Consider the following 15,426-nt stretch of genomic DNA (forward strand, 5'->3'; position numbering starts at 1 on the left):
TGTGCTTGGTGCAAAGAGAAGTTGAACTACTTATCACTGCTACGAAATTAAATATTGGACTGTAGCATACTAATACTGCATGGAATCATTGTATTAATGATAAGTATAAGTTTATGACCCTTACGAAGTGTTAGTGGTAGTGGTCAACTAATATACACTGATTCCTTTTTTTCAGCTATAAACTGCAATATTAGTGATTTGCTAAGCAATATTGTGAGACTCAAACGGAAAACCAGTTGCTTCTCAACTCAAAATTAGCGTTATTTTAAGAATTCTGAAAGCCGAATAGAGCTTGGAATTTATATTTCTTGATATTTTGACAGAGACGTAAATTTTCTTTCCATTTAGGGCGTAACAAAGCGGAAAGTAATAAAATGAATGATTTAAGATTCCTAAGCGCATGTATATGCTTGAAAACGTTTACAGATGTTTTAGATATCACTTTCATTGCGATTATCCTACAAAGTAATACAAATTTGTATACGATTTTAGTAGTTTCTCCTTTGTTTTCAATATGTTTGCGATTTCATGTATCATGATTAGACTGATTGGTTTATAAATCTCTTAACTTGCTCTTACATTCATGATAGATTGAATCATCGCGACAGAGTGAAAATGAATTATAATTGTTTTACACTCGTGGCTTAGTTAAATTTTAACTTCGTCAGCGTTTCGTTCTTTTTATGGCTTTTTATACTTTTTTTTTTTTTTTTTTCTTTTGCAATGATTAACACATGTATGTATATATATGTATATATGCGCGTATAGAATTAAATCTAATTTTATTTATATATAATTATATATAAGTATGTTCGTACGTTCGTATGTTCATCTATATATATGCATATGAATGTGTGTTTATGATATAATATGCACGTAATCGATTAAAACTTCAAAATGTTGGTACTGCGGCTCGTCCGGAAACTCGTGATAAGAGAGATGTTTGATGAGGAGAGAGATTCGATTTCATATCCATTTTGTGACACTCCATCAATTGATTGATATTCATTCTTATTAACTACAATTTGAAATTTTATTAATAATGCAATTTTGCAATATTAATGTTTTTTTTTATTTTTTTTTTATTTTTTTTTTAATTAATTCACTTACCTTCACTTTATATGCTTATATTCTTTTCATTATTAAATTAATTAATATATTTAAATGTTTCAAAATATCAATCAATTTTTTTGTTTTTTTTTTTTTTTGCTTTCTCATTTTTTACTTTCTTTATGTTACTTGTCTGTTTGAATTTTCTTTCAATCCTTCCTTCATTTATTTCATGTTCTTTAAGATTTCATCGGTTTCTTCGGGATCTTTAAGAGTATGCCATTGAGCAATAGGTCGCCGAGGAGAGGCCAACATATCCGACCAATGTCTTAATTCAGTACCGGTGCCCATACATCCTAATATACAGCGTCCAATGGGTTCAGAAGTACCGATACGATCATAATCCACCACGGTAACAACCAAGCAGATTTTCTTGTTGAAAAATATTAATAAATAAATATAATTAATTAATAGGTTATTCTTTAAAAAATTTAATTTGAACAAGATTTTTTTTGTCATTTAGTTCCTTTCAGAACATGTTTATACTAAATATTCTTTATATTTGTTATTGATTTAGAAGAAAGGGATTTCTCATGTTTGCGGGATTTTTATGTTTTTAGAGTGAATTATTATAGAAAAATTCTACTTTTCTGCTATAACTTTTGAATTTTGATTATTGGTTTATATTTAGTTGATAAGGAATCTGCGGAAAGTTCATTTCATAGGAATTTGTATCTATGAATATATATTTATACATATATATAAAGGTGAATATTTATTTGCTTAAACTAAATATTAAATATTTACTTACATACGCAGGATATATTTTGTAACTTTTATGAAAGGTATACAATGAGAATCATTAATAAATTTGTTAAAAGAATTTCAAATTTTTGAGCTTAATGTCGTTTAGTTCATCTTAATAACAAGGAAAACCTATAATCAACTTACGTCGAATCTATTCAATTAATGGCTGCACCGTAAGCGCGACATATTCTATGCAAGCCTAAGTATTTATTATGCAGGCATTGCAGCGTTACGGCCCAGCATTAAATAGCTTACACAACTTTTTAAGTATTCAAAATAAGGTCTTATATGGGAAGCAGTCGAAAAGTTGGTTTGATTCGAACCATTTTCAGAAGCATATGTCCTTGGCCTAAAACATGTAAGTGTACCTAATTTCATCAAAATATCCCAAAAATAACGACTTGAACAAAAGAACACAAAAGGGACAGACTGACTGACAAGCGTAAGTCAGTTTAGAAAATGAGTGTGATCTTCTCCCTCCTCTTGTTGTAGGTGTGGTGAAAAATTGTCGACTTGAGGTAAAGATCTTTAGAGAGTTGTACACATCGCAAAATCGGTTCACCAATGACATAAAATTGGAACCGAACCGTTCCTCTCTTTGGCGTACATAAGGTCATTATGTTAAATATCACCAAGGCATTCGACAGAATATGACACGCTCCTCTTGTCCTCAAGTTGAGTGCATTTGGTGGCCGTATCAGTTTGCCTCGATTTACATCGAACTTCGTACATAAACGTCTGATTAGAGTTGCAATCGACACGAGTTTATTTTCAAAGAGTTTTCCTAAAATAAAAAGATCCCGCAGAGCTTTTTTCTTTTGCGCTCGCTCCTCCTAGTGTGCAGGTCATGCCGTGCTTGATAAAATGCACTCTTCATCCATTGGTCGATGGTAGCAGCTTTCGTCACTCCTTTTTTCGTTTCTTAATCAAAATCTTATTGCAAGAGACCTTTCAGTTAGAATGCTGTCGAGCATACAGGATAAATTTTAACGTCAATAAAAGACATTGTTGTCCCTTATCGCAAAGTATCCTTTGGTGGTAGTATAAAAAATGTTATCGCTCGTGGCCACACGCAATACCGTCCATTGGATAGAAGTACTTGAAGTGTCGAAGAAAGAGTTAAGTGTTTACCCCTAATAATCCCCCCCGCCTGCGTAAAGTAAGCAAAACATTCTCAAATAACACAAAATTCTTTCGTCATTAGGGTTCAGCTACATTATATCCTTAATTTTCGTCTATGGGAGAACAGCAAAAAGCTACAGTGAAAAAACTATATAAAATTTACTAAATCGACGAATCAACCAGAGTTTCATCGGAATTTTTCAATTTATGTATTGCAAGGACCAAAGTAGCTGGACTTGTTTTGCTCCTATGCGCAGTTACGAGTTATTTCTAAGTATTTACCATAGTTAATGTATTTTTCGTTATCTGTTCATCCTTTTATAGTAAGTAGGTTGTTATTCTCTTGTGAGCATTATACGGATTTTGTATATAATATAACTAAGGACTGAACTAGAATGGGGACGTCAGCTGACATGCTTTGAGTTTGATCAGTTAACTGATTAGCAAAGCCAGTTTGATTTCGAATAGGGATGTATAGGGGAAGTTGAGTGAGCATTCTCCATCCGTCTAGATTGAAGCATCATCTGAACAATACCATTAAACGTTCATCATCCCTTTGAAAGTGCCCGCCGAGTAGTCGACTTAGGGATATATTTTTAAGAGACCGTCCATATTAATCGATAATCACAGATGATAGGATATTAGAAGAAATATAACTCGCAGGTTTTGGTCTATTCTTTGATTGCTAGCCACTAGGCTCCCGCGATGGAATAAAGTTGCATTGTACTTTCATTTATATTTCGTAAAAGATAGTTTTCTCTCTTGACGTTTTCATTGTAAATAAACCGAACTTGATTATAATGATTAAACGGGCAGTATAGCTTTCATTCGGGCGAGGGATACAACAATCTGGACACTGGAGCAATCACTGAGGCATAAATTGGTTGCGTTGTCCGCAGTGTCCTCAGTGTGGGAAAGAATTGCTAAAGCACGATTTTTCAACATGGCAAAAATTGGTTTCCTATTGCAACACTCATCCGGGAAACATGAGAAGCATTAAAACGAAATACGGGAACACTTTTTGTATTAGACGTTGCTGCTATGATTAGCCCAAAACTCAATCGATAATTTAGCGCGTTTGTAGTGTTTTCTTACGGCGATACATCAAAGGTATTTGCTTGGGTAGATACCCTGGGGGCAAAATGTTGGCGAAATAAGAGTTTCTTTCGTAACAAACCCGGTCATGACCGATTTGTGCATTTGATAAGTAATGCACGTCGCTTGATTTGTTTGACTATTTGTCTGTGGCATCTAAAAATGATATGCGGATATAAAAGTTACTTCTGAACTCATATATTCCTCTCAGCGCTAGCTGCAACTTTCACTTCCGTAAAAATTACACTGCAATGTTAAAGCACGTAAGACATTGTGTATCAAAGATGCCTTCTCAGCTAAATATAATGTATTTCCTTGTTATATATATTTACCTATTCAAAGCTTTTACCGTTTTAATATCGCTCCGATTAAAACGAATAAAAAACTTTTTGACTAATAATTCTCATTGTATACACTATGACTTAAGTCATTGTTATATAAGCTGAAAAATAAAAATATTTCACACAACATTCATTTTTTTCTCTAAGGATATTAATATTAAAAAAAAAAGATATATATAAAAATAATAACACAAAAAAAAAAAAAAAAAAAAAAACCAAAAACTAAAAAGCCATTAGAACGCTCTACTCTAGGTGGTAGCCTTTTTAGATAAACAGCCATTGTTCAAAAACGAAAAGACTGAATGGTGATTTTGATTTTCGGTGATTGCATATAAATGTCCTAAGAATGGTGCGTAAGGCTTCTTCTGTGATTTTTTATGCCGTGATTTTAGTGGGGTGGCGGTGATTTTCGCTATATTTATTTGTATATTATACAAGGCATGCATGGGTTTTTTTTTGGGGGTTGGGGGGTTTTGTCGTGTAGAAAATTTTTCAACTAAGCTGGGTAGAGGTAAAGGCGGTTGTGGTGGTGGTGGTGGTGGTGGTAGGTGGTAGTGTTAAGTAAGGGTAAGCAGTTTACATATGTTTTTTTTTTTTTTTTTTTGTTAGTTTTATCAAATGTATTTTGTTGAGATTTACTTGTTGATTGATTTCCTCAAATTGGGTAATAAATGTGATAATGTTGTGTATGAGGTAACTGTTCGAAGTTTTGTTAATTTCTTACATGAACAATGTTCTTTTTCGTTTTGAAATATTTTTCATATAAGAAAAGTGTTGAGAATTTTCTCTCATTTTTTTTTTTTTTTTTTTTTTTTTTGCAATTTTTGTTTTTTAGAAGTGAAAAAAGAATACTGCTCATTAAATACTGGTAAACGAAAATGTATAATATTCAATCCCATGTCTAAGTAAATATATTTGTTTTTGTTGTGGATATTGTTTTATTTTTTATTTTTTTTTCTGAGGGGGGCAGTAGTAGTGTTAGTAGCTCTATTTGTAGTATACTCATAAAAAACGCTAGGGCTTAGATTGAAATTTATTTGTAATTTCGTTACAATACTCTCAAAATCACCATAATTCAACGTGGATACCTGGGGTTGGATGGATGGATGGGTGTGTCCTGAACACACTCACCTTTCATTACATTTTTCTTTTATTTTCATTTATTACATGCTTACAAGTCTTTTATGTGTTGCTCGTTTTGTGGTTGATTGTTGTTGTTGTGGCTTTGTATCAAATCAGAAGACAGTGTCAAAATAACGAACCCGATATCTTTTTATTAAAAAAAGATTTTATTTGTTTTTTTCTTTTTTTTTTTTTTCTCATATTTCAAGAAATCTTCACAGTGAACATAATTGTATAGTAGTTGGAGTTTTGCTTTGGAAAAGTTTTTTTCTTTTTTTTGAAAAAATCAAACTAATATTTCATAGTTTGCTGTTCACTGTCCCTAAACTCGTTAAGTTATTTCTGAAGTTAATTTTTTTTTGTGTTTGTTTGTTTGTAAACTTCTCTAAAAATAACTTCAAAACTAAGAAAACGAGTGTTTCAGCGAGTGATTGTTATTCTCCTTTTCTTATCTTTTTTTTTTTCTTTTTTTGCATTTCTTTCAGTGTATGCTTAGTGTTGCATTGAAGCGTTATTGTTTGAATTGTTATTGTTGTTGTTAGAGTGGCAATTGTTGGCTTTGTTTTTATAATTATTTTAGAGTTTTAATTTAACTAAAGTGTGGTAGTGTTGTTTACTACAAAACAAGAGATTGGCTGATTGTTGCTTTTCATATTCAAGTATTACGTAAACGAAAACAGGGGAAGGATTATTTCATAACTCATAGTTTAAGTGATAGGTGGTTGGGCGAGTGGTTTTTGGTGGCGGCACACATAACTATTCAATTTTGCCAATTGTTAAGGTTACTTCTTTTTTTTTTTCTTGAATTAATAACAATTTTGTTTGTTTTTAAAAAAGCGCACATTAATTTAACTACAATTAAACAAAAAAATTTTTTATATTTATATAAATATATAAATTTTTTACATGACTTTTTAATAATATTTTTCAAAAAAAAAAAAAAAAACTAAAATCGCTAAATTGCTTTTAGATACAAATAACGCCCGCACGCAACGACGAAGCTTAAGAAGTCTATGTAGTTTAGAAGTCTTGAAGGGAGATGAATTGTCTTGAAATTTATTTTAAAATGAATTAACGTAATTTGTCTAAGTTTTAAAGAGTTTTTACAAATATTTTATAAAAAAGCAAAGCTTAGAGGGCTTGAGTTGCTTCATACAAGGTCTTTGGTGGTATCTGTTCTGTCTGTGTATCTTTGTGTTTTTATGTTGTGACCTAAAGTCATTCAGCTCTTTCAGATCAACGTCTGATAATACATAGATCTTAGATACATTAGAAATTGTGATCTTGCAAAATACTTTCACGGTCATCAGCAAAGATGAAGCGAAGCTTTTTGGCGTGTAAGTGAGTTATGTGCATCAGAAAGACCGGATTCCTATATAACCTATAGTATAAGGCGTACATTCAATTAGCCATAGCTAGTAAGACTACTAAGATTTGAAAAATATGTGGCTGTAAACTATTCTTCCGTATGTCACAATTGCTGCAAACAAAGTTCTATTACGTTAATGAGGAGGCATTTGCGAAAGAGCAATATAGAGAGATAAAAGTTAGGATGTCGATTATGATAAAGTTTGAGTGTAATCTCAAAAGGCATAGGAACACGCTTTTCTTCTCCAAATTCCTTCAGCATAATCTACCAGTAAGTGTAGGCGAAATCGATGCCTAATGCTTGTTGTTTGATACGATTTATATCTTAAAATCTGGTTAGTGGTTTAATAAGCATTTATTGCAACCAAAGACTTTGTCCGAGCGTGGTTCATCGCGAAATATTTATGAGGCAGCTATACTATCAACTATAAATTAGGATGAGAATAATGGGAAAAATATAAATTATACTCGTCAGCCCAATAAGAGCACTTTCAACGTCCTATTGAAACTCGAAGATTAAGCGAGTGATTCTCTCGAAACAGGGAGAACATACGACGGGCAGGAACAGAAAGATCATAAAGGATGCCATGCTAAGTTCAAGGCTGTTTTGTTTGGTAATGTAGAAAGTCGCACGTTCGAGAGGAATCGCCCAACTAAAGGTGATATGGAGTCGAAATGAGAAAATATTTTAGTTCAATTTAGGATCCCTTTAGGAGACCTTTCGTTTCATTAATATTGCGAAAGGTAGAAGAGCTAATTTAAATATGTATCGCAGCCGCATTCAAGGCGACCTTTCATAAGTTTTTCCAAACAGAGCCCTCAGTAAATTTCAGCGTGTACTGGATAAGCCTTTGTCGTTCGTATCAGATTCATTACCTAAGGGGATATCGCGGGCTGACTTCATTCACAAAAAATCAAGTTAAGAGCACACAACCTTCTAAAAGGATTTAGTGCGCTAATTGCCGCATTTCTAATATTGGGGCTTGGTCCGCCTACAAAAAATCGGAAGCACGGTAATTGACTAGGATTGTTTTCAGGATTACCTAAGCGGCCTACAAAAAAGGAAATTTTGAATAGGCATTCTCAAACTATTCTCCATGACAAAAAGGTTAAAAAGGAGAAAACACTGAGAAAATCGTATCTTTCTTTGACCATCTGGGACGAATCTAATTACCATCTGACTAGCACAAGTCATCATGTTGATAGCGTTTTGAGGCATGGCAAGTGGCAATGCTATTATAGGTAGGTCGCTGTAGCAAAATTGTCATAGTAAGTAAATGCGGACAGAATTTTTCAGAGCCAAAACCTATTTCCAGCAATCAAGAGACGAGCTTGCAATGCCTCTTAGAGTATCCGGACAATGGCTTTATTTATTATAAAAATAGATTATACCGTCTATTCGCGAGTAAGGCTTGCGAAAGACTTTAAACAAAGATAAGAATTAATTCGTTAAACGCTATAAAAGTGCATTAAGGACTCGGCGACTAAAAAGTGGGCACGGGTGTTACTGCAATACAGTAGAATAATGATCAGTTGCAATGATAATCATGTAAGCGTTATCTGCATCTAAAGGGTATCATTAAGTCAAGTGATGATGTGTCGTCACTTTTGTTGGGTAAAATTTATAAATTTAATTATATACAATAGGAGTATTATTTAATTGCAGGTTTATAAGTGATGACATATCATTCTAATGAAATGTAAATAAATAAAAACTTGTAAACGGAAGTTCGCTTTTAAACGTTTACTTAATATCAATCATTGAAAACATATTAATTAACAAAATTAAAAGGTTGTTATCGATAAAAAATATTAATATATATTTATATATATATATATATAGATTAATATATATATATATATATATATGTGTGGGTAGATAATAAAAATTCTGAAAGGTCGGGTAGATATTAAAAAATTTTGAACGACTGGTGATCTTAACTTTAAAAGCTTCGTTAAGCTTATGGGTGGGATGGGAAGACAATACTTCAAACACACACACATAGATTGCTCGTATAATTCTTTTTTTTTTTTTTTTTTTAATTGGCTCAGTAAAGTAACAGTAACAGTTAAGTAACAGTTTGAGAGATAGAGAGTAAGAGAGATTACGGGCTGGTTTGCTTAGTATCTGTCTGTGTAACTTTGTTGTGATTTTTTGATTGCTTTTGTTTCTTATTATTTTTTTATTTTAATTTTTTATATTCTTTGTTTTTTTTTTTTTTTTTGCTTTTTAATAGGATAGTAAAATACATTCTCGCATACTTGTATTTGTTCAAATGGTACTTCAAATGAGAACGACTCATTATAGTAAGGGTTGAGGGTGCATTTTTTGATACTTGTCTTCTTCTTTTTCAAACGTTTTCCATTTTGCATGATTGCAATTTTCACATACGGATCTATAAAATAGAATGAAAAAAAAATTGAAAAGAAAAAACGAATATTGAAAAGAAAGATTTACGAACGAACAGAACAGACGGTAACACACAAGAAAATTAATTTTGGAAATTTTAAAAATTTTTTTCTTTGGCTGCTCACATAAAACAAACATTAAACATATTTTATAAATATTGGATTATAATTTTTGAGAAGGTTTTATAATAAAATTCACTAATTACAACTTTTAAATAAGGTATTGAACAGAACAAAAGTTATTTTATTTAATCATATATCAATATACGAATATAGGTTTGTTTCACCTATCGCCCGAGAGTATGTACATAAAGTTTCGCATAAGATATTTTACATTTCATAATATATCAGTCTATCATTTTCAATCACTTTCTGATGGATGACCAACACTATTCTTAAACTGTTCATCTTAGGCCCAAATTAATCTATCACAATGTACATAAAATTTGTGGTGAACGAATTCATTACACTGACGAACTCTGAAAAATTTTAATACCTAAGGTTAGTTAGCAACTTGAATGCCAATCAAGATATATAAGATATATAAGATCGACCTATGGCATGTCCGAGAACAAAAAGGTTAAAATTTTTCGCAGTGAGATTCAGAAACAGATTAGAGCTGCTTGATTAGAATCTTGTTGTACGGGCTAGCTGAAGGGCACGGTAAGTTGTTTGCAAAAATTGAGTTCCCTCTAATAAATACAATTTTCCATTTAATCCGTATGCTGAAAGTGATTTATAAAATTTACTTAGTGCACACGTCAGTCATGAAGTCGACCAGAATTGTTGTGTGTGGTGAATTTTGATATATATTTAACGTATGCTTTTTTAAGCGTCCGTCTTGATGACGTGACGTTTAAAACATCTGACGGGATGAAAAAATTTTCAACCGGTCGAACATAGAGAACTCTGTAAAATGGGCAATAGAAACTTGACAAATATCTAGTACGTCCACACTACTCATTTTCTTTTAAGTAGGCAAGTATTATTATTATTATTATAAACTTAGCCAGAGAATAAATTCTAAGACTAAAAGTCTAAGTCTTAAAGCACTAGCATCTAAGGCTTTCGGCTTTATTAAAAACTCTACCGCACTTGAGATTTGAACCCACGACCATTGAGTTGATAGTCGAGACTCTTGCCTACTCGGCCACTCAGGCGGATAAGTAGGCAAGTAGAATTACAATTCTCTTTCATATTCGGGTTGAATTAAAGTCTCACGTTAAATGTGAATACCACTTCGTCTTTGACTTTTGAGAGTTGCATGGAAAGTGCGTTTCACACAAAGGATACGAAGAATTGCCCATTTAGCAGTCCTTCTTAGGAACTGAATACATTTCATTGTTTAATATATTCAAGTTGTACTTGACAGCTTGATATTTTTCTAATAGATGTGATGGAAGCTTAAACAAGCCATAAAAAATTCGCAGGGGCGAGATAGCGCAAAGATTGCCGAAGGTGCTGAAAGATCTGGGATGGACATAAAAGATGTCTTTTCAAATGTCATAAACAGCTGTGGTCTGTTGGTTTAAAATAATATCTAAGATTTATATTAAATTTTCAAAGATTGCCTTGACGTAGTCAAAAACTAAGTCCGTTGTGAAATTGCTGAGTATGACTGAAAAGTGTTCTCTGTAGTAATGCAAAGCTACTCAAATCAAATGTAAAATGACACAACATCGGTTAACTCAATTAATGTATCTACATTTGAATGCCTTATCCAAGGGCGGACCTGGAATAACAGCGCAAAAATGGAATTCTGACAGTCCAAAGCTGGAAAGTGGTGAAACCTGGGCTGGTATATATGGGCCGAGATTTTGAAAGGCCAAATCCGTAGGAATATGCACCGTCAATATTTCTAGCAAAGGTCTATGCCAACTCTACTTGTGCATCAGAATGTTTACGAAAGCAAGAGAACACTAAAAGGTAAAGAATAATTTCTAATTTCTGAATGAATTAGGTAAGCGTAACGAGGCGCACCTAATATCGGAACGTTCTGGTATCGAAGACAAAGAAAGGGCTGACTGTGTACCTAACAGGGAAGCACATAGGACTAATATCGATACGGAATCTTTCTGTGGCTTGCCAAGAAGCCATATTAAGAGGCCGGTATCGCAATGGGAACAGAAAAAATCAGCATATTCCTTGAAGCAGAGGGCAGGACAACGGCAAGCTAAAAAATAAATCTTCTGGCACAGCATACGTGAATCATGAAGAAGGAACATACGTGTCGTACGTGAATTTTATACGAGTTAGAACTTCCTCATGCACCACCTAAAACATATATGGGCATCTCGAACGCCGATTCATGCTGACTTTACGAGGAGACCAGGTCCCATCATATCCTGTGCGAATGCGCGGTTTCTTCAGGATCAGATACCACGTGTTTGGCGAACAACTCACAACTTCGAAGGGCCTACGGCGCTCGGAACCTACGAAGATGGCGGGATTCATTTGAACCCTAGGAGGACTACAAGATATGTTATTTTTCGAAGACTTCTCGACATCGTTAATAAGTTGGCTGACATTCCTACAGCTTACATAGGTTATGGCTCGCTTTATTCTTGAAAAAAGAAAAGTGAGAAAAGGTCGGGGCAATGATGGCATGACATTACCAAGAAATCAAATATCGTTAACCTTTTTCTGGGTACAAGCAGAAGTGCGATATTTGTACGCTACAACAACTTTTCAGAAAGTATTTCATATCCCGAGTTTGTATTAACGAAACGCTACTGCAACGTAAAAGCATTGAAGTATTCTGAGAAGAAAAATGTCAGCCCAAGGTGAACCACCACAGAAGAGTGTACAGTGTGTGTAGTGTGTAGTATGAGGTTTTAGACTCTGATTAAACGGTTAGCTGAGTAATTAACTAGAGTGCAGCAAGCAATTCAGAATGAAATAACCCTTCAATCGTGACAACATCAAATCACACATACTTTTGACGACCTGTCGGAAAAGTGAAGAGCCTCTGCGGTGAAGCTTTGATACATTAACCGTTTCGCGTGCTGCGAAACTTCCTTGATGGTCTTAAGTTACACTCAAAGGCGAGCTTTTGGGCAACTTTTTCGCTGATAATTCATAAAAGTCCCACCTAATTAAACAACTTACTGAAAATTGACAAACGGTCTTAGAAAATACGACAAAAGAATCATTATGCACTTGTGTAAAATTTAGCTTGATAACAATTGAGAAAAAACCTCTCAAGCCTTGTCCTCAAACTGTTGTTTATAAACCTTTTTTATATAATCAAAAGTCATTCAACATATTTAAATATAAAAAGCACTTTCTTAGAGCTCGAAATTCAAAATTTGTCTTCAATAGGTCGCTCATGTGCAAGTTCTACAAAAAAAAAAAAAAAAAGAGTAAAGAAATCTACATGAGCAGCTTTATTTGCGCAGTCTCCAAATCAACAGCAAATCGTATGACGTCACTAAGTCGTCGTATTCAGAAATGAGTTTTTAAGTTGATAACTTGACTGCCAAGCCAACTTTACTTTTATTTGCAAATACTTTGTGTGCAAACATTTAACAAGGGCCTTCGAAGTTGCAATTAGAAGGCAGCTGCGTAGAGAATTTATACTCAAGAGCTCTTCTCGAGCATTGCGGTAGTTAGGAAATCACAAACTTTTATTATAGATGGGACAGCAGCTTCCACTGAACAATGAATTGAATTGAGAACAATAGTGCAGCGCCTAGCAACTCGTATATCCGAAAAAAGTGGTTTCTTTATATAAGTAATTTATGAGATTTTCGTTCATACGGTAAGGTTTTTGCATCCGTTTGAATAAAGTTAGATCTCTTGGCCAAAATATAAACGCTTAGAATGATCATTAAGCCATTAAGAGCGATACCACAATTTCAAGATAGGGTGTGGACTATTTGCTTATATATAGTACACCAGTTGTGATGGAAGGGTCTATTAAGTTTATGCAGATGTATGCAACACCAGGAAGGCGTTAAAATAGACCCATCTTTTAAGATGTAAGCTTGTCTGTCCGTCTTGTTTGTGTGCAATTTGAAGGCGGAGATATTTTCATGAAGTTTAGTAAAATAACCTATTTTGACCTAAGGACGAACCCCATTGTCCGAATTTGAATCATTTATTGGGACGCTTATCACATAAAGTTGCATTTTGAAAAGTAGCAATATGCGTAATTGTGCGGTGGTGGTGCATAGCACCCATCACCATAGCATTTTTATTCGTTGTAAATAACTCTGTAGGCGACAGGTTGTAAAAGATTCGACTGAAGCCGAATCAAAGGATTATCGTTTTTTAAATGCAAAAACAATAAATTAAGAAATTTTCACGTATTTTAATTTTCTTTTGTTTTTACTTTAACGAAATTATAAGAAAATTACTGTAAGCTGAACAATTTCTTACGAGGTTTTTGTTTGTAAAAGCCTAGAAGATCTTATAGGTATTAAAAGAGATATTTTTAAAGGCAACACCCCGTGGAAAAAATCTTAAAGGATTTATAATAAGGGTACGTTAAAAAGAATTATTTATGAATAACGTGCAACAAAAACTCTAAAAAAAGGGAATTAACTTAAATTCAAGCGTTTATTTATACTTAAACTAAACAAAAATTTAACAGAGTGTTGCCTAATAAAAATATCATATCTTACGGGGGCGCGATATAATGAGGTTAATAATATAAGCTGCTATTAGAAATAAAATGAAAAGTTTTTTTTATTTATTTTTTTTTTTTAATTAAAATGGACTTTAAAGGGAAATTTTTTGTACTTTTCAAATTAAATTTATAAAAAAATGTTTTTGTACAAGCATAGCTGAGTGATCACTCGGTTGTAAAGTAAGTCATCACTCTTAAGTTTCACTTTTTTTTTTTTCTTTTTTTAACCTAAAAATTTAATATAATTCATATTTGTTTATAATTAAAAATTGTTTTGTTAAATTCTATATAATTGTAAATAACACACAAGTTAACATTAATAATAATAATAATATACGTGTAGCAAACGAAAGAGTAATAGAAACGAAACAATGCTTTGGTTTTTAAATATATAAAAAAATATTCTTTTAATCGTTTTTTGCTTTTTACAACAATAATAATTTGGTTTCCAAATCTATTACCAGACAATCCACCGACGTCCATTTTTTTGAGATTTTTAGCTTCCAAGATAACGACAGTTAGTTTGCCTGCAGTCGGCACATAACGCAAAGAGAAGCATATATCGCCCAGCTTTTCCTAAAGTTTGGAAACAAAAAAGAAACAGAAAAGAACAGAGGGAGAGAGAGAGAGAGAGGGAAATGAGAAGAGAAAAAAAAAAAAAAGAAAAGAAATAAAAAGAGACATAGACGTAGATAGAAGAAAAGGGAAGAATAAGAAAGGAAATGTATAAAATTGATAAAAACTGTCTTTTTATATCGAGAATTTTATGTAACTACATACAATATTAAATAATTTTTATTTTTTTTTTTTTTTTGCTTTCAATAAACACAGAAATGACACATAGAGATAGTTATTTGTTAGTATATTTTTTAACATCTCTTAACATTTAAAAGATGAAGTGCTACATCAAGTATTTGAAGGGTCTTTAAAAATTCCTAAAAAAAATTTCAATTCCTGCCTTAAACGGGATATTAAAATGCATTGACCAATTTTGCACATCTAATAATTATTTATACATAGCGCGAATATTATATAGTATAAGGTTTTGAGTTGCAATGTATATATATATATATATATATATATATATATATGTCTCTTTACGCATCGCGTCGTATATTTGCCCGTTCTATGGTCTTACTGTTAATTGCCTTTCTTACGGTTGCCTCGGTACCTCTACATTTTTTCTTTTGCCGATCTGTCTGCCGAGGAGCATTATTTTCTGTTCTTCACCATTTCTCTGCTTGTCTGTTTGGTTATCGGCCTTTCAGCTCGGTCTTTTATTCGTCTTTTCGTTCGCCTGTTCGTCTCTATATATTTGTTCGTTCGTTCCTCTATACATCGTTTTCCCACCAACTGTCTGCCTTACTTCCCTTTTTATCGCCCCGAAATGCATTCACTTATAATCGCCTCATTTCCCTGCTTCGAGGAAAACATCGGCTCCCCTGCTCAGCCAATTATTCCCTACAACCCTACTTACTTGTA

General features: G+C 33.0%; 1 protein-coding gene across 5 annotated transcripts in view; it reads right to left on the reverse strand.

Annotated features, from left to right (window-relative positions):
- Positions 1 to 1,205: 1,205 nt before the first annotated feature.
- The window catches only part of LOC119633112 (synaptotagmin 1), a 46,810-nt gene continuing 32,589 nt past the window's right edge, over positions 1,206 to 15,426 (reverse strand). For 2 of the 5 annotated variants that reach the window (XM_038026362.1, XM_038026363.1), the window contains exons 7-9: positions 14,406 to 14,514; positions 9,168 to 9,301; positions 1,206 to 1,482 (exon numbers count right to left, since the gene is read on the reverse strand). In XM_038026362.1, coding sequence (XP_037882290.1) covers positions 1,276 to 1,482; positions 9,168 to 9,301; positions 14,406 to 14,514 — 450 coding nt within the window. In that variant the 3' untranslated portion in view covers positions 1,206 to 1,275. Of the gene's footprint in view, positions 1,483 to 9,167; positions 9,302 to 14,405; positions 14,521 to 15,426 lie in introns of all 5 variants that reach the window. The other 3 variants (XM_038026359.1, XM_038026361.1, XM_038026360.1) reach the window with 2 other exon arrangements.

The sequence above is a fragment of the Glossina fuscipes genome, unplaced genomic scaffold (genome assembly GCF_014805625.2).
Source record: "Glossina fuscipes isolate IAEA_lab_2018 unplaced genomic scaffold, Yale_Gfus_2 2, whole genome shotgun sequence".
Classification (NCBI taxonomy): domain Eukaryota; kingdom Metazoa; phylum Arthropoda; class Insecta; order Diptera; family Glossinidae; genus Glossina; species Glossina fuscipes.